The sequence below is a fragment of the Gracilinanus agilis genome, chromosome 1, assembly GCF_016433145.1.
Source record: "Gracilinanus agilis isolate LMUSP501 chromosome 1, AgileGrace, whole genome shotgun sequence".
Lineage (NCBI taxonomy): Eukaryota > Metazoa > Chordata > Mammalia > Didelphimorphia > Didelphidae > Gracilinanus > Gracilinanus agilis.
Genome location: NC_058130.1, coordinates 795,983,864 through 796,004,408, shown reverse-complemented (window position 1 = coordinate 796,004,408; position 20,545 = coordinate 795,983,864). Strand labels below are relative to the sequence as shown.

At 38.2% G+C, this 20,545-nt stretch overlaps 1 protein-coding gene across 1 annotated transcript in view; it reads right to left on the bottom strand.

The window, feature by feature from the left end:
• LOC123230544 (vomeronasal type-2 receptor 26-like) overlaps positions 1–16,955 on the bottom strand; it is a 39,709-nt gene extending 22,754 nt beyond the window's left edge. The window contains exons 1-2 of the mRNA XM_044656677.1: positions 16,678–16,955; positions 13,514–13,805 (exon numbers count right to left, since the gene is read on the bottom strand). Coding sequence (XP_044512612.1) covers positions 13,514–13,805; positions 16,678–16,940 — 555 coding nt within the window. The 5' untranslated portion in view covers positions 16,941–16,955. The remainder of the gene's footprint in view (positions 1–13,513; positions 13,806–16,677) is intronic.
• Between the last annotated feature and the right edge of the window lie 3,590 nt (positions 16,956–20,545).

Below are 20,545 nucleotides of genomic sequence, written 5' to 3'. Positions count from 1 at the left end.
ATTTTCATTAACTGTCAGTATCTCTCAATTAAAATCAAAGACCTCAGACTAAGTGCAAGATATTATTAAGTCATTGAATAAAACAAAGCTCAACAGTAAATCTGTTTCGATAGGCATGGGGATTTGCTCTTGCCTCTTGAGATGATCTATGATCTATGAAATCTCAAGGGAGTTGAGAGGGGAAAATAAAGCTAGGAATTTTAGTGATGTCTTTTCAGTACATCTCTGTGCAAAGGCAGGAATGGGTCATAGAAAAGAAGAGGGAAATTAAGGATAGGAATAAGCATTTCAGAGCAGAAAACTCAGGCTTTGAGAAACCCCAAGAAAATGTGGACTCTTTCTCCTACTTCCCCTTCTGGTGCCAGTCTTTCCTGAGACTCTATAATATTATATGTTGTTTCATTACCCCAAAGTTCTGGTAAACTTATTTTTTCCTTAACAACAAAGAAGACAAAGAATTAGCTAGAACTAGATATAATGTAATGTAATTGAGCAATTTCCTCCTAGAATTGTTCTAACTGGGGTCTGGTACAGTTGTGCCTTTACTCATTGCATTTTTATCTAAACACGCTCTCTAAAACCAAATGAGAAAAAAACACATAGAACTTGGGGTCTATAATATTATTGTCTTGTAGATTTAAACTTGCCAATTACTGCAAAAACATCTTATAAATGAACTGTAGAAAACTACAAACTCTCACCATCATCCTAATTTTGTTGGGAGAAAGATTGTGGATTTCATGATAAATTCACTGTTACATGTTATTCAAACATCAAAAGTTATCCCTAGTTTATTTTTCATTTTTATTGTCGTGCTAAACACATTTCCATATTAGTCGTTGTTGTAAGAGCAAACTCATACAAAACCAAAACATAAACATAAAACCATAAATACACTGATGTGAGAGGCGACATCAAAAGTTCTTTGGAGGTGGAGAGCATTCCCTGTCATAAGTCTTTCAGGATTGTCTCAGATCATTGCATTGCTGACAGTAGCCAAGTTTCACCGATAATCATCATCCAACATTGCTATTATTAAGTACAATGTTCTCCCCGTTCTGCTTATTTTGCTCTGCATCAGTTCCTGCAGATTTTTATGGCTTTTTCTAAAATCATCTTGTTCATCATTTTTTATAGCACAATTCCATTACCAACACCTACCACAATTTGTTTTCAACCATTCCCCAATGGATGGACATTCCCTCCATTTCCAATTCTTTGCCACCACAAAAAGAGCTACTAGAAATGTTTTTGTAGAAATAGGTCTTTTCCCCTTTTTTATTATCTCTTTGGCATACAGACCCAGTAGTGGCATTACCATTATCCTTCTTTTCAAGACATATAACACAACTCTTATTTGAAGGGAAAAGCCTCTATTTCTTCTGTTCTTTTTGCATCCATGAGAATGTCTGTACCTGCCTTCAGAAAGACACTTAGCTATATTGCTATTTCTTAGATTAGTTCTTCAGGCAGAACTGATTGTCAGCCAAAATTTGGGGACATTTATCTTTATAAAAACAAAACAAAGCAAAACTAGATGAGGTTTGGATATTTTGATGGGGTCAGAACCCTAATGAATATGTATATTTGTTTGCCATTCTTAAATGTTGTGCTTAGTGTGACAGTCCAGGGATTTTTCTCATTGAAATTAGGAAATGTCATGTTCAAAGGCATTTAGAAAGAATCTTAATTTGGAGTCATGGAAAAGGCACAAATTCTGGGCTTTATGCTTCTGATGTTAGCTTCCTATTCATTTTCAAAGCCTGCATACCTGACTACAAAGAGGAAGCAAGCTTCTTAAGAAAGTCATGAGAGACATGAGAGAGAAAGGTTCAGCCTTTCCATCATGTTCCATTTAACAGAGCATTCCACTACAACCAACACCTGCTACCGTGTTGGACCCTTATTGGGCTTGACAAAGCACGTCATCACCATTTGAGGGCCCAGTCGCCTCTAACCTGACAACAGATATCCTTAAACTCAGAAGTCTGGGCATTGCAAGGGGAAACCCAGAATCTGCCTTGTGATGACGAGACTCCCTATTGATGGTGCATTCTTGGTGGGTCAGGCAAGTGGCACAGAGGAAAGAGTGCTGGACCTGAAGTCCAGAAGATCCATCTTCCATATTTCCTAGCTGCATTTTTCCTTTTACTTCATTGATCGTATTTGAGTAATTATTTTTAAGATATAAAAATCTGTTTTCTCCTATATTGAGGTTCCAGCCCTAAGCTGAGGAAGGCACACAGTCCAGGCAATTGGCATACATTGCTTAATAAATCAATATACTGGAGGCCATTTGGTGGCTCAGTAAATGGAGAGCCAGGCCTAGAGATGGGAGGTCCTAGGTTCAAATCTGGATTCAGACACTTCCTTCCTGGGCAAGTCACTTCACCCCCATGGCCTAGCCCTTACCGCTCTTCTGCCTTGGAACCAATATGCAGTATTGATTCTAAAGTGGAAGGTGAAGGTTAAAAAATAAAAATAAATTAATATACTAAGAAGATCAAACATCTATTTAATATTTTGCTTATTACAACTCTAAAATGAGCTGGAGAACTGAATGTCAAACTACTCCAGTATCTTTGCTAAGAAAATCCCAAATTAGATCACAATCGGCCAGATGAGGGAAATGACTGAACAATATCAATGCCATTCATTGTAAGTCATCTGTACTGTTTCATAAATGTTTCATGGGTAGTTTTGAAAAGAACATTATGATCTAGAGGACATTATAAACTATTATTAGAGCCCTTACATGCTCCCTACAAACTCCTAGGAAATTCCCACCTTTACATGCAGTAATACAGAAGTCACTTCACAACAAGCCAGCAAATAGTGAGTTAATGTTAAAGATTTTAAAACCCTAACTTAGATCTCCCATACACAGGTGCCTGCAAAAACAGGCCAGAACAGTCTCCAAGTTTCCCCCCTCCCTGATCCCTGATTCAGTACAGTATGTTAACATAAAAGAATAATGAATGATAAATGGAGAAATTATCTCCCATGAAAAAGCCTGTACTTTCCCATCACTGTAGCCCAAGAGATACGTCAAACATACCTTGAAAAATACGGAAAGTTACTGGGGAATGAAAAATATGACTTAATACGTTGTCTCTAAGAAAAGATGTATGATGAGAATGAATTTCAATGCCAACATTATGTGTGATCTCAAAGTATATAAAAATAAACCTTACTCAAGGCAGAGCAGAGAAGTATTCATGATGCCTGCCTGGCTGAAATTCAGTCTGTCTGTCATTCATCTTAACACACCAACGCTGTCATACCACCTTGAGCCTCTGGACCTGGGGGAGCCAGCCTCCCCCAGTAAAGGCCAGGCAATTGGAATGCAGTGACTCACCTAGTGGTGCAGAGCTAGAGAGTCATCGAGGCCAGATATGACATGTCTCCAGGCCCATCTCTTAGGCATTGAGCCACCTAGCTTCCCTCATTTAAATAGGTAAATTCACAGCTCATATGAAGACACAAATAAAAGGAACAATCATAATCAAAATACCTTTTTTCCACCTAGAATTATGAACCAATATAAAAAAGGAAGTTAAAAATATAAAAATTTCAAGTTTAGTAGGAAAAAAATGTCTAGAGGGAAAAAATCAAAGCAGAATGAACTGGACAGAATTGGAGTTAAACAACTGGAGTTAAAAGATTCATTGTTCTGTGAAAGGAAGAGGTAACCTCGTATAGTAGATAGAGGTTTGGTCTTAGAGTCAGAGAGTTCTGGGATAATGAGCCCAGTCTAATATAATCATTGGTTTAACCTTTTTTTTTTAAGGCAATGGGGGTTAAGTGACTTGCCCAGGGTCACACAGCTGGGAAGTGTCTGAGGCCAGATTTGAACCTAGGACCTCCCATCTCCAGGCCTGGCTCTCAATCCACTGAGCTACCCAGATGCCACAAGAATGGATATAATTCTGAAAGACATTATCTATAGAGTCTCATAAAGCATAAATATTCTGTGAAAGTCTAGCTTTAACTAACTTATGGCAATAAGTATGACAATGCCCATTATTAGCATTATTATTTAACATTGCATTAGAAACACTAGAGGTGGCAATTAGAGAAGAAAAAGAAATTGAAGGGATAAAAGTAAGTAATGAGGAAACTAAACTATCCCTCTTTGCAGATGATATGGTAGTATTGTGTAATTAGAAAAAATCTTGAACCCTTGGACTCAATCTCCAAGAATTCTTTGCTGATCCCAAAATTCCTTTTCCCTTTTTGTTTACGTGCATCTTTACGTTATCGTTTGTATAGTTCTGTAACTCCTCCCTCCCTCTCTCTCCTCTCGTGTGTGTGTGGTCTGGGAAAGCCTCTCTTTACTGAAGGCTGAACAAACTGGTATCTGATGGTGACGGAATACTACTGTGCTGAAAGGAATGATGAACTGGAGAATTTCTATAAGAACTGGGAAGACCTCCATGAAATGATGCGGAGTGAAATGAGTAGAACCAGGAGAACGTTGTATACAGAGTCTGATACACTGTGGGATGATCAAGTGTATTAGACTTGGCTACTAGCAGCAATGCAATGATATGAGACAATCTCGAGGGACTTATGAGAAAGAACACCGTCCACATCAAGAGAAAGAACTGTGGGAGAAGAAGTGCAGGAAAAAACCATATGATTTATCACTTGTTTATATGGGTATGCTTTGGATTTTTATTTTAAAAGATTATTCTATATGAATAATATGAATAAGAAAAAGAATAATGTGGAAATAGGTTGTGAGTGATAATGTATGTATAACCCAGTAGAATTGCTTGTTAGCTCTTGGAGGCAGGAGGGAAGAGGAAAGGGAGAGAATATAAATTGTGTAGCCATGGAAAAAAGATTAAAAAAATAAAATAAAATTATATTTAAAAAAGATAGAAGGAAAACCAAAAGAGCGATGTTCAGAAAACCTAGAGAAAAGAAAGTAAAAAGGAGAAGAGAGTTATCAACAATGTCAATGTTATTGAGATGGCAAGAAGAATGAGGAAAGAGAGAAGGCTTTTGAATTTGCAACAAAGAAAGCACTAGTAATTTTGAAAAAGAGAAATTTCAGTGAAATTCTGAAAGTAAAAGCCAATCTGAAACAAGTTAAGAGTGAGAAAAGAGAAAATGGAGTTTAGACACAAAGAGGAGAATAGGTATAGGACAATAGTTAAATGAAATGAAAAGATCAAGTAAGGGCTTTTAGAGGATGGGAGAGATATGGTCGTGTTTGTAGTTAACTAGGTAAGGAACCAGTAGGCAAGCAGAGAGTAAAAGATAAGTGAGAGTGGGAAGAGCAGAAAGACCCATCTTTTGTAGAAGAAAGGAAAGTATGAACTTATGCAGGTTGAGAGGATGACAGTGATGAAGAGTATGGCTAAATTTCCATGTGAGACAGTTATGGAGGAGAGAGTAGCTGAGGACATGTGAAATGAGCAGAAGAGATAAGAGACCTCACAGTGAATATCAGAAATTTTCCTGACTTGGTAAGTCATGATCAGTAATATGATTAAGGTGCTAAGGACCGAAAAGAAGAAGAAAATATAAAATTGAACTGGTTTGCTAAGGGGATAAAATGGGGGGAAAAAAGAGAGTACCTGGGTTATGGCCTCAAGAGAACTTGCTATTGACTCAAAGATCAAATCCTAAGACTGACATTTGAATTTAATACTTTCTCAACTTTGTCCCTCCGTAATATTCCAGTACTTTTCCAGATCACATCCCTTCCTGTGTACAACAGTCCAGCCAACTTGATGTTCCTCATATACAACATTCTAACTCCAATCTCTGGGCTTTTGTAGTGCTTATCCTAGCTTTTCTCTTTATATCTACCTCTTTAGATTCATTTGTTTCCTTAAAACCTGAGATCAAGCACATCTATCTCCTGGCTCCCTTTAATACACTACCAGAGCTATTGCACCTTTCCCAACATATAGGCTCATATCTATTTGTATCTCTATTTATGTGCTTAGATGTCTTCATATTTTCTCCCTCAACTAGACTGTAACCACCTTATGGGCAGAGTTGTTCCCACATTTGTCTTTGTTTCCCCAAAGTGTAATACAATCTATAAATGTAACAAGAACTTAATTAATGATTGTTAGTTGATCAATTGAATTATTTACTGTAAGGTTGAAATCTGTGGCCCATAAAATTTCTGGGAATAAAACTAAGCAAAATGTATTTGTTAAGCATCTATTTGGTCTTAGTACAAGGGGACAGAAAAAAATAAAATGTAAAGAAGTCTCCATCCTGAAATATCTACTGGAGAGATGAATCATCTAAATTGATAAGCATTTAAACAATGATATATGTATAATGGAGAGAGTAATAATAGGAGGAAATCTAATAATAACATGGTAGTGTCTAATTCCATGAAATCAAGGCCAGTACAAGAATCTCTAGAGTCATTAATCAAGAACAGGCACAGCAGGTCTTTATAAACGTAAAGCATGGATTTTCCCAGCAGTTTTTGTCAAATAGTGGATTTTTGTCCCAAAAGCTGGGCTCCTTGGGTTTATCATAAACTGTCTTGCTGATGTCACTTACCCCAAGTCTATTCCACTGATCCTCTCTTCTCTCTCTTAGCCAGTACCATACTGTTTTGATGACAGCTGCTTTATAGTATAGCTTAATATCTGGTACTGCTAGGCCACCTTTCTTCACATTTCTTTTCATTATTTCCCTTGATATTCTTGATCTTTCGTTATTCCAAATGAACTAGTTTTTTATAATTCAGTAAAAAAGTTTTTTGGTAGTTTGATAGGTATGACACTAAATAAATAAACTAATTTGGGTAGAATGGATATTTTTATTATGTTAGCTCGTCCTACCCATGAGCAATCAATATTTTTCCAATTGTTTAGATCTATTTTTAATTGTTTGGAAAGTGTTTTGTAGTTGTGTTCGTATAATTCCTGTGTTTGTTTTGGTAGATAGATTCCTAAGTATTTTATATTGTCTAGGGTGATTTTAAATGGTGTTTCTCTTTCTACCTCTTGCTGCTGTGTTGTGTTGGAAATATGTAGAAATGCTGATGATTTATGTGCATTTATTTTGTATCCTGCAACTTTGCTAATGTGTTGATTATTTCTATTAGCTTTTTAGTTGATTCTCTAGGAGTTTTCAAGTAGACTATCATATCATCTGCAAAGAGTGATAGCTTAGTCTCCTCATTGCCTATTTTAATACCTTCAATTTCTTTTTCTTCTCTAATTGCTACAGCTAGTGTGGGAGAGATTAGGTTTAGATCAACATCTCACACCCTACACCAAGATAAATTCAGAATGAGTGAATGACTTGAAGATAAAGAAGGAAACTATAAGAAAATTAGGTGAACATAGAATAGTATACCTGTTAGATCCACGGGAAAGGGAAATTTTTAAAACCAAACAAGAACCAGAAAAAATTACAAAATGTAAAATAAATAAATTTGATTATATTAAATTAAAAAGCTTTTGTACAAACAAAAACAATGCAACCAAAATCAGAAGGGAAACAACAAACTGGGAAAAAATCTTTATAACAAAAAACTCTGATGGAGGTCTAATTATTCTAATATATAAGGAGCTAAATCAATTGTATAAAAAATCAAGCCATTCCTCAATTGATAAATGGGCAAGGGACATGAATAGGCAATTTTCAGATAAAGAAATCAAAACTATCAATAAGCATATGAGAAAGTGTTCTAAATCTCTAATAATTAGAGAAATGCAAATCAAAACAACTCTGAGGTATCACCTCACACCTAGAAGATTGGATAAAATGATAGCAGGGGAGAGTAATGAATGTTGGAGGGGATGTGGCAAAACTGAGACATTAATGCATTGCTGGTGGAGTTGTGAACTGATCCAACCATTCTGGATGGCAATTTGGAACTATGCTCAAAGATCTCTAAAAGAATGCCTGCCCTTTGATCCAGCCATAACATTGCTGGGTTTGTATCCCAAAGAGATCATTGATAAAAAGACTTGTATGAAAATATTTATAGTCATTTTGTTGTTGTTCTTGTTGTTGTTGTTATTATTGTTATTATTATTGGAATGGTTTCTCTAATTATCCTCATCTTCTTACTTGCCCGATTTCCATCAAGTCCCACTTGAAATCCTTCCTTCTACTAGATGATTTTCCAGTCCATATTAATTCAAGCATTCCAAGACTAACTTTAGTTAATCATCTATACATTCTACTTATCTATAATGATTTTCATGCCCCATTCATTATACTATGAATCTCTTGAGAGCAGACACCATTTTTTAAAACTTTTGTCGTATCCGTAGCACTAAGCACAGTGCCTGGCAAATAGTATATTCTTGATTAATGTTTGTTGACAACTGAAAAATAATATTCAAAAGGCAGGAAGGGAAAGTCAGATAAATTATAGTGCAAGGTATGGGATTTCAGTGCACAACTGTCAGACTTTTATAATTCTAACAAAGAAAAAAAGTAAAATACCTGAATAAAACCTAAAGTATTTAGATACAACAAATATCTGTTAATTATTTAATGAGAATAATAACAACAAAAGAAATGTAATACCTAAAATACCTAAAAAATACATAGAATGCTAAATATGGCATCTTTTCAAAAATGACCATATATTGGTGGACAGAGGAATAAACCTCATGTTGAAGTTGCTGAGTGTACAGTCATGTACAGTACTGAAGTGCAGTCATGTACAACTCTTTATGGCATATTTCTTGGCAAAGACACCAGAGTAATTTTCTGTTTCCTTCTCCAACTCACTGTGCAGATGAGGAATTGAGGTGTAGGATTAGGGTTAAAGACTTGTCCAGAGTCACACTGATAGCATGTATCTAAGACTGAATTTGAAATCAGGGAGACGAGCCTTCCGGATTCCCATAGATTAGTTTTATCTAATATTACACCTAGTTCCCCTGTTAAACAACAACAAATAACCAGATAAGATTAAAAATATTAACAAATTCATAAAAGCATAAATAGTATTCATCTCATTTTCTGACCACACTTCCATAAAATTTATATCCAATAAAAGGTCTTTTTCTTGCCTGGCTTCCTTAATGCATTTCTTGGTATGCAGAAAGGGATCCTGATGCAATTTGAAATGAACTTGGAAACTCAGACTTCTGAAAATAGGGAGAAAAAGCCAAAAGCTTGAGACAGCATCTCCACACACTCAGATGAGCTGAACCCAACTTTAACTTCAGATTCGAAATCAAGAAATAAGCTAAAAAATTAGGAAACAAACAAAAAAGATTAGGACCACAAAAAGGTGCTACAATGAAAAGGAAGATAAAGATATAAACTCAGAAGAAAACTACATAAAAACAATTACAGATAAATTGTTAAAGAAAAATGTTCATTGGACACACCCTCAAGAAGGATTGCTGGAAGAGTTAAAGAAAGAGATGAGTGGCAGAGAAAAAAATGGAAAAGAAATGAGAGTGATGGAAGAAGATTATGAAAAGAGAATTCACATTTTGGTAAAAGACACATATGGAAGAAAATAACACTTGAAAAAACAAAATTGGCTTAATAGTAAAAAGAGGCACAAAAATTCACTGAAGGGGAAAACTTATTAAAAAGCAGAATAAACTATATATATATATATTTAAAAAAGCAGAATAAGCCATAGATATATATAGATATAGATATAGATATAGATATAGATATAGATATAGACATAGACATAGATATAGATATAGATATATTGTGGCAAAAATTTGTCACACCAGTACAGAAACTCCAAGTTAAATAGGTTTATTGAGAGCGGGCCAGACTCCCAATAAAGCTGGACCGTGGTCAAGATCAAGACCAGAGATTCCAAGTCTTAGGAGATGTGTGAAAAAGATCACTATGGGTAGTAACTGATGTCTATTATTATAACTGACTTTTCCAAGGCCTCTGCAACAAGGGGTTGGGGGTTAGTTGTTTTTCTGCTGACAATTATTATGAAATACTTGAAATCAGCAGTTGGGTGCCTGTCTGACTATCTTGTTACACACACACACACACACACACACACACACACACACACACACACAGGATGGAAAATTTTGGGTTATAGGCTTAAGGTTAAGATGTAAACAAGAGTTTATAATTCATATGAAACAAACTATATTATTTGACTATTAACCCAAAACTAAAGGCTAATACTATTGTAATCATAAAAGGGGTAGGGAGTTTCACATTCACAACATACACATATAACACAAAAAAAATGCCTTAAAAATAAGAATTGAGCAAGTGAACCCTAATAGAGCAGAATAATACAGCAAAAATAAATTAATTTAAAAGAAAAAATAGAAGAAAATGTAAAGTATCTCACTGAAAAAAATTGATTTAAAAATAGAACAAGGAGAGATCATTTAAGAATTACTGGATTATGTAAAAGTCACAATTAAGAAAGAACTTATAAACATATTTCAAGACATTATCAGTTAAAACTGTCCCAATGTCTCAAATTTAAAAGGTAAAATTGAAATTGAAATTGAAAGAATCCACCAGTTATCTCCCGAAAAATATTCCAAAGTGATAATTTCCAGAAATGTTAGAGACAAATTCCAAAGCTCCTAGATCAAAAGAAAACATTTCAAGCAACCAGAAAGAAATTATTCATATTATATATGGTAAAGTCACAATAAAGATGACAGAAGATTTAGGGGTTTCCATATAAAAAGAATAGAGGACTTGGAATATGATATTTCAGAAGGCAAAGGAACTATAATTACAGCTAACAATAAAATGCTCACAAATCTGAGCATAAACCTTGTGTGGAAAATGAATATTTAATGAAATAAAGGACTTTCAAACATTCCTGATGAAAAGAGCTGAACAGAAAGTATGACATTCAAAAAACAAAACTCAAAGTGAAGCTTAAAAAGAAACATGAAAGAGTAATAATATGGATTAAAGATGGAGGGAAAGAATCTACTTGGTCAAAAATATAGCAGCTCTTCTTGTGGTGGTAAAGACTTAGAACCTAGAGGAATGTCTGTCAATCAGTGAGTGGCTCAGCAAGTTGTAATTCCTGTAATGGAATACTATTGTGCCATAAGAAATGACAAATGAGATGATCACAGAAAATTTGGAAAAACTTGTATGAAGTGATGCAAAGTGAAATTAGCAAAACTATGAGAACGTTGTACACAGTAAAGACAATAGTGTGTGATGATCAACTGTGAATGATTTAACTGTTAACAATGCAGGGATCTCAAGACAATCCCAAAGGACTCATGATGAAAAAGGCTATCTTCTCCATGGAAGGAACTGAGAGAGTCTGAATAGATTCAAACAAACCATTCTTCATTTATTTTCCCTATGAATTTTTCTCTAGTGTAAGAAACATATATCTTATTTCACAGCATATTGGACATAGAAATGTGTATTGTCTGATAACCTATGTCATATTAACTGCTGTCTTGGGGAAGGGAAGTGAGATGGAGGGAGAGAACATGAATGCTAAAATATCAGAAAATAATTATTAAAATTATATCAACATGTAATCTGGAAAAAATTAAAAATTATTTTCAAAAGAGTAATAGTGTGGTACCCAATAAGGTTAAACTCTTTATATTCTTATATAGGGAAAAGATACATATAATTCCAAAGAATTTTAGATTAAAAAAGTTAAAACTAGTTTTCATGGGCAAGAAACATGGGTTTTAGTTGATTATATTGCAATTATCTCCAAAAAATAAAGGGATGAGAAAGAGGGATACACTGAGAGAAGGGGAAAGAGATGGGTAGAATGGGAAATTTTTCTCACTTAAAAGAATACAAGAAAGAGCTTTTACATTAGAGGGGGGAATGGTGGAAGGCAATCAAACTCAGTTGTACATAGAAATCTATCTTACTCAATAGAGAAATAGAGGGTAAAGAAATTAGAAAAGGGGTAAGGGTTCCTTAAGAGGAGGGTTGATCAAGAGAAGCAGTGGTTAGAAGCAAAAAAGACTTTTGAGAAGAGATAGGATAGAGAAGAAGAATAAACAAAACAAAATATGTTGAAGGGAAACACACAGTAATCATAAGTGAGAAAGTGAATGGGATAAGTTTACCCATAATATTGAAGAAAGATAAAAAGAATGAATTAGAAACCAGAATTCAACAATATGTTGTTTCCAAGGAATACACGAAACAGAAAGACACACAGAGAGTTAAAAAAAAGGGTAGAAACAAAACAGATTATACTTCATCTGACTTAAAAGCAGGGAGATAAATCATTATTTATGACAAAATAAAAGAAAAATAAGTCTAATTAAAAAACATGATCAAGGAAACTACATTTAAAAATTACCATAGTGAAGTAATATCTAATTTTACAGCATTTCTCTGATTAAGACCTTATTTCTCAAATATATAAGGAACTGAGTCAAATCTATAAAAAATAAAAATCATTTCCTAATAGATAAACAAAACAGGCAAGGAACAAGTCCTACTCCTAGAGGTTAGCAGCTTCTCTGATGTTTATACTCTCTTAGTATTGCTTGGAGCAGCGTTGGCAAACTCTTTCGAGGTGGCAAGCCCAGATTGCAACTTCGAGCTTCCCGGGAGCCCCCGCACTGCCCCCAGACAGGTGTGAAGCCCCCTCCCCCTTTTGTGATTAGAACATGAATAATATAGTTTGCTTTCTATGAATTATAAGCATTCGGCTAAGAGAAATACAGCCTCGGGTGGCAGGAAATCCTGCTGATGGGCCCTCTGACTGTAAGCCTGGAACCCCAAAGTTCCTACCAAGCCCACCACACCGTGCTGCAGGGAAACCTAAGATAGTCAGGAGGTGGGGAGCTGCCTTTGGGGTGCCTGCTTGGGTGCCACGTCGGTCCTCCAGCTGCTGACTCCTAGCATAATTGTCAGCAAACACAATGAGCCCCCGCCCCTCCTTGCAGAAGCCTCGTAACCACAGGCATTAGCGACCACCCAGAGTGGTTATTTTTGTCCTTTCCAGCTTATTCAGCACTTGCGTCATTCCTTAAGACCTGCCCATGTGGAAGATTTATGCTCATTCTATTTTACATTTTGGCTGGCTTTTCCGCCTTTCTTGTGACACTCATCCTCATTATCAGATTTCTGGGCACAAAAAGGGCCGTCTCGTAGGGCTCGGCCGGGGTCTGGGCTCTTGGTCTTGACCAGAGGCCAACTTTCTTGTGAGGCCGGCCCTCTCCCAATAAACCTTTTCTTTACTGGCTTGGAGACCTCGTTTCTCTTATTGGTGTTTCTACTAATACACGTTCACCACCCAGGGGAGGGAGGAAGTGCTAGAACTGGGCGACTGGACAGAGGGGCCGGCCATGCCTAACCGTCCTCCCGCGCTGTGGAGAGAGCAGCGAGCAGCCCGCTCTGAGCCCTGCCTTCGCCAACAGAAACTGAGGGTATGGGGAGGGTAAGGGGCTTGACTAAGTGTCATGCAGCCATTATACAGCAGAAGCCGTTTGTTTAACTCGGGCCTCCTGACGCAGAGACACAGTCCTTCCTTCCCATACCAGCTGCCTCTCAGGGCTTCCAGGAAGCCTCCCAGGCTGTCAGCACTCAGATTACCCACCTGCGGATACCTGTAGAGCTCCAGCAGGGTCCCCATCTGGACAGACAGAGCTGATGTGGCTCCTCCAAGGACCGCCACAGGCTGCTCCTGCCCCCAGCAGCTGTAGTTGGGGATGAGCTGGCCCTGCCCGGACAGCCACCTCAGGGAGCTCTCCAAGGTGCTGGCGTCGCTGTGGTAGGCGTTGTAGAGGTGGAAGCCCAGCGTGAGGTTGGGCAACAGGTTGGAGTTCTTGTTGATCTCCTCCACAGCAAACATTACAGTCAGGGCTTGTTGGTAATTCTTGTATAGCCACCTAAAGGGGAGAGAGTGAGGCACCATGAGCAAAGCCAGTAAAAGAATTCATTTAAGAAAGGAGGTCATCCAACTACAGTAGTGCCAAACCTAAGGACTCTAGTTCATGTGGAATACATTTACAATAGCCTGTCTTGTTCTTATACTTCTCTCACATTGTAATTTCTCAAATGTACATGATGATTTGCTTTGAAGTTCTAGGATGATTCTGTCTACCGGAGTCATTCATTCAACAAATATATAGTGAATGCCTACCATTTCAGATACACAGAGTTTGAGATTTACAATGCAGTCCGGAAGTCATCTAATTCAACCCATTCTCCAAATAAATCCACACTATAACATTATCTGTAAGGCATATACTACACTTCCCTAAGAAATAAATAAAGAAGTCCTGGAAAGTTTGAAAAAACAAATAATAACTCAAGTCATCATATAAAATTAAGACCAGAAGAGATGGCCAAAAGCCATGTTCCCTTCTGGAGTCTGTGCTGAGGACCAACTCACTCACAATTTCTGTCTGCCCTCACTAAGGTTTAGATGATACCAATCCTGAACCTTTGCCCAGCCCTCAAGAATGAGCTCCCATGGACCCTTCTCCCAAAGACTGTTCCTGTTTATGTCATTGAGTTACAGTTTTAAATTCTATCCTCCTTCAGCCAATTCAGTCACATAGCTCCATCCATGACTCCAGAAAACTGAAGTGTCTCTATCTTCCCTACCCATGCTACATCTTTATGAGCACTCCCTTGATCTTCCACCCCACCCTCCCCAATTTCCTTGCTGTTGTTTCTCTATTTCTGCTTCCTTTTTGTTCTATCCAGTGCTGTAGTGCCTTCCAGGCATGCCAGGATTTGTAGAGTTCTCTTCTTAGAAGCATGTGTGACTGACAATTCATTGTCTGTACCTCTTTCCCAAGATTTTTGACTTAGAGAAAATAGAGAGCAAGTGATGAATAGTGACCCGAATACTTCAGTGTCACAGACCCTCTCCTTTTCCTTGAGAGGGAACTTTATCTAGATGTCTTATACAAAACCACTTGGCTCTTCCTTAACAATGTAAGAGAGAGATAAGATAGACTGGTATCTTTCCTGTTTGATATTTGGAATATTCTTCTCTCTGTGTTAGAACAATACCTGACAAAAGTATGATCTCATAAGTTATCCAAACAATCCTTATTCCAAAAAGATCTAGACTACATTGCAGGAAAGTATGATGGTCCCATGAAGCTTTAAGACAAGGCAGTGGAGAATATCTGGCCTGTGACTGGTTCAGAGAGAGTTAGGAATGCTGAGCAAGGGGAGACACCTTCTTAATAGAAAAAAACTACATAAAGAACATGATAACCCTAGAAAGATGGGAATTTTCATGGGTGGAGATGAAGAGGGAGGACCTTCAAGAGAAAGAACTCACTGGACAGGGAAGGGACACAGAAAAATGTTTTTGAGATAGGAAGCACTCTAAGTTTGTACCTATTAAATCTGCTAGCAGATGTTGTCTAAATGTCTTTAGTTTAGAATTTGGAGGGTTCACTCATCCTTCTCTTCCTCCCTCCTGACCTTTCCCTTCAATGGTAGGGATGGAGAAAAGTCAAAGCCCTCCAAACACTAAATTTTCATCAAGAATTTAATTGAACAGTCCAAAACAAATAGCCCAACAGATGTCATATTCATTTCAATATGTTTCAAAATATTGACAATACAGAAATCTTTCTCCAGCAGCTCTTATCTTGAAGGTAATCCAGACCTGTATTCTGGAAGGTTGAAGGCCTTTTTAAGTCTTTATTTACTCTATCATCAATAAACAAGATTATTTTCCCTCTCAAAACACTGTTTTCTGAGAATTTTAAATCCTGAGTCCATTGGAGTCCATTCTGTATTCATTCATACTTGCTACAATTAGAATCAGGGAAAAATCAAACCAATTTTTCTCTAAACATGAACAACCACTCATTGTACTCAAGGAAAAATCTGTCAAAGATGGCAGTGGCAAAAAAGAGAAATTAGACTCATAATAGCCTTTTTGACCAATGCTACAGATAAGGAGGGAAAAGGTTTGTCTTTATCTTACTATGATCAACTCTGCATAGCTGGTGAACAGTAATGGAACAGAACAATAATAGGAAACATCATAAAGCAAACAAAAATGTAAGCAAATATTAAAATATTTCCTACTTTTAGACCAATGGAAATAAAAATATGGAAGTGGCAAAAGAAAAGTATGAAATGATTGCAAAATGCAGAAAGAACTCAAAACTAATAGAGAAGCACAGAGATGTGTAGATACAGAGACATACAGAAAAGGTACCATATTCCATATCCCATCCTCATTTCACAAAATCATTCCTGCAAATCTTCCAGGCCTTTGGCTTGCCAATAGGCTCACAATGAAAATGATTGAACAGGGAATATCCTTGAAAGGAACATATATATGTGTGTGTAAGCTTAAACCCAATTTCTATAGTAAAGGTTCTTATTGTTTATATCTGAAGTTACATTGCCACATACTAAGCTCTTGTATTTACTGGAGTTGTTTACCACTTGAGCAGATCCAAGACAAAGCTCCAGATATTTTCAGTCTTAAGATCCATGAGAGAAGAGGCCAGCAGCCACACAGGCACAGATACAGATATATCCACAGACAGAGCTAGGAAGAGAAAGACAAAGATAGACAGCAAGAATCTTTTCATCCTTTAATTTTGAAAGAGAATTAGATGTATGGAAACTGATGGTCAGAAACAATAATCAGAGGAGGAAGGATTGAAGATACCCCAGGATCATCAGACAAAGATCTGCCTTCCTAATTACCAGTTCCATAGAGTCCTTGTAGTCATCAGTCCCCACTTAGGCACAGACAGACACACACACACTTACTTATAATTCCTACAATCGTCATCAGGTTTACTTCCAAAGAATCCTGCTCCTGTGACACCGCTCACTTCAACTAAATACATGGGGAGAAAAGTCCCCACCACAAGATCCCCATGTCTGACAAGGCTGGGGCTAATTTGGGGGAAGCAGGGTGGCTTCTCTATCCTGTTTTCAGAGGTTGGAAGGTTCCAGAGCAATGAAAGAAGCAGGACAGAAAAAAACAGAGAAATCTTTCTCTGAATAAGAGGCAACATTTCCCTGAACATTAGATAAACCCCCAAGCCTGGGAAGAGCTAAGGAGTTGTCAGAATAAGAGCAATGTCAAATGTTTGAATCTTGGTAGGCTGAGAACACTCCAGGAACTGAAATGCCCTGTTCTAGTGCGGATGTCCAAATTCAAGCTCTTCCTTCACACCTGAGAAAACAGAAATGGACATTGGCTGTGCCCATGGCAAGGATGAGGACAGTGACATAAGACCGAAAGGGTGCTGAAAAGGCTTCCTGGGCCCTTAAAGTGCACTCTGCCATTCAGTGACCTTGTGCTTTATCACTGGTTTCCACAGAGACATATAGAGGTCCAGGAGGAATTCGGAAGATCATCCTGCCTCTGCCGTCTCCAGCTGGGTCCCTACATCCAAGGCAAAAACACAAGTGGAAAAACATGTTTTGAAAGCTCTGTTCTTGTTACAGAGACAAGTGGACAGAAACCCTCATGGAGGAGTTTGCATGCCCCCGTGTCACCCAAAGGGCTACAGAATTCTGAAGTTGGCAGATGTAGCATCAGGTAGAATTTGATGTAAACACACAAGATAAAAAACGACCTAGTCATACCATCACATCTACAATTCCCAAATTTACTCACCTCCATATCATGATATCTTGCCATACAAATATGATCTAGGAATGCCTGTTTTTCTCCAAAATCCTAGGACCATGGAATAGAGAACCAGAAGTGCCTTAAAAATAAAGTTAAAGCAACATGTGCTTTTTATATATAGGAAATCTAAAGTAAAATGACTTGTGTAAGTTCAGATTGTTAATAAATAGCTTGATCCACTAATAGTAATACCTACTATTTACATAGTGCCTCAATGTTTATAAAAACACTTTACATGTCATCAGTTTTATTCTCTCAACAACCCTTTGGGGTAGGTAGGTTATTACAACCATTTTACTAATGAGGAAACAGGCTAGAGAGAGTTTCAATATCTTGCCTAAGGTATCACAGTCAGGAATTATATGAGGAACGATTTGAACTCAGGTCTCTCTGATTCCCAATTTGAAATTTTCTATTACATTATTGTTGCTTCTAGTGAAAAGCATATGTTTATACATATGCATGGCTATACTTGCACACATATACATATACACATATGTATATGTATGTGTATGTGTGTGTATATATATATATATATATATACACCCAAATCTTCACTCCTGGTTCATCATCTTTCTTTCTGGATATGAGTTCCATGATGTTTCATTACAAGTCTTCAGAATTGCCACTGATTTTTGTATTGATCAGAATCAGTTCTGCTCACAACAGTAATAAGATTTCTGTCCAAAAGGAATTCTTGCTTGGGAATAAGAGATGATTTCCCAAAAGCTCTACAATAAGGATCATCTTGTGATTTCATAGGGATGATGCTGGTCTAACTGATAAACTGGCATAATCAATAAACTGAGACTTCTGACCCCAAATCAGTCTCAAGATAATTTCAGTCACAACAGCAGGAAGCCCCCGAGGCTGTGTGTACACCCATGTTGGCCCCACTTCTCAGCCCAGGGCTGATCTATCCCAGCTCCTACCTTCCTCTACTCTTTCCTGAATATCAATTTAAATGAAAAATGAAGCCACTCCTGTGTTGGTGTTTTCTCTGCCATCCTTCCAAGGACATGCGTCCTCCCAGGAGTCATCCTCACCCCAAAGTCAGCATTTCCACAGAGAGGGAAGGCTGGCCAGCATCTTACAACCCTGACATGCAGCAGCTCTGAACACCCCATTGTACAGACAGGGAGGACCAGAGAGAAGCAGGTTAAATGACTCATCCAGGGCCATTGGGATGATCATTGTGAAGCCCTTAGCAGAGTACCTGGCCCCCAGGAAGTCTTCTCTAAATGGGAGCTCTTCTTGGAGATGGCGTCCAACCCCCTCCTTGGTCTGGAAGAAGAATGATGCCCTCTGAAGGTGGGGGAGTGGAGGAAGGACATGCCTGTGGAGGAGGGACAGTGCAGAGGGAGGGGGACGGCTCCCTGAGGATTGGGGGGGCAGAGGGGACCTGAGGATCCACTGTATCTGAGGATCCAACATAGGTTGGTCTGGGAGGACTGAGAGGGGAAGGAATGAGGAAGCAAATGGGAGAGGATGGGGAAGGGGGTTGGACTTTTTCTACATAGAAATCATTGAGGAGATTCTTTTTCATGCCCAGGCCAGAACTAAGGAAAACACAAACAGCCTGGCTACATCCACCCCAAAGTAAGACATTCCCTGTGCTCAGCAGCTGAACTTCCAGAGGAGAAGAGCTGCATGGAAGGGGCTTTGGGTGGGAAAAGCTTCTGGTTTGGAGAGGGTGGCCTCAGGGCACAATCTGACATCCCTCATCAGGGCCAGGAACAGGGTGGTTTGTTCTTAGTTGTTGTGGGCTGAACTGGAGAAGAAAGAGAAAGGGCTAGGATGGCAAAGGAAGCCCAAGCCAGGACTGGGTTGGGAAGTTTGGGTGGCAGAAAGGTCTGGAGAGTGAAGAGTGAAGTGATAGTTCCTGAGGCTTCACTCCATCAATGATTGGGGAGATGTGGACACTAGGGAGCACTGCAGAGTCTCAGAGAGCCAAAGGTATGGGAAGGACTTCCCCGTGGGTAGTTGTCTGCCCAGGTTTGATTAATTTAAAAGAAGGTATTTTGGCCTCTGACTAAAACCCATGGGGGAGGGGAAAGAGATGGAAGGAGAGAAGGGGAGAGAGACAAAGACAGACAGACACACAAGAGACAGAGAAAGTGATAAAGATCAGAGACAGAAAAAAAGAAAGAGAAAGAAAAGAGACAGAGAAAAATAAGAAACAGAACACAAGAGAGGGAGAGACAAAAACAAGAGACAGAGACAGAAAGACAAGAGAAAAAATATAAAGACCAGAAATAGATTAAGGGGGGAGGGAGAGAGAGATGGAGAGAGAGAGGGAGAGAGGAGAGAGAGACAGAGACAGAGAGACAGAGAGACAGACAGAGACAGAGACAGAGACAGAGACAGAAAGTTCTTAATAACTGGAAAGTCTGAATACAAGTTTCAGAATGCAATGAGGCAACTAGCTCCCCTGCTATTTGGAATTGAAACAGGGTGTTAGGGAGGCAGTTAGGAGGTTCAGGGGTTTCAGTAAGGCTTACAGGTGGGAGGTCCTGGGTTCAAATCTGCCCTCAGACACTTCCTAGATGGGTCACCATGGGCAAGGAACTGAAATCCCATTGTCTAACCCTTATTCTTCTTCTCCCTTACAATCACTACACAGAATTGATTCTAAAATGGAAGGTAAGGGTGTTGAAAACAAAACAAACACAAATAAACCAAGATGTTATGTCAAATTACCTCAGTTGGCCAACTTTTTAGTCTAACAAACATGGGATAATTCATGGTTTGGAGAAATATTTTGGGACCCATTCAGAATGGAAAGGACCATATACCTCTCACCTTCCATTAACAGAGCATGAGGCAATTCTGTAATGTCTGTCCAACTTGGATTATAGGTCATAAATATACTTTCAGACTTTTTAATCACCACCATAGGTGCCTCACCAAAGGCAGGAGTTTTCTCAAAGAGTCTCTCAATATCTTGTGGAGAAAAAGGTGCAGGATATCTAATATTGGCTAATCCCCTTTTCT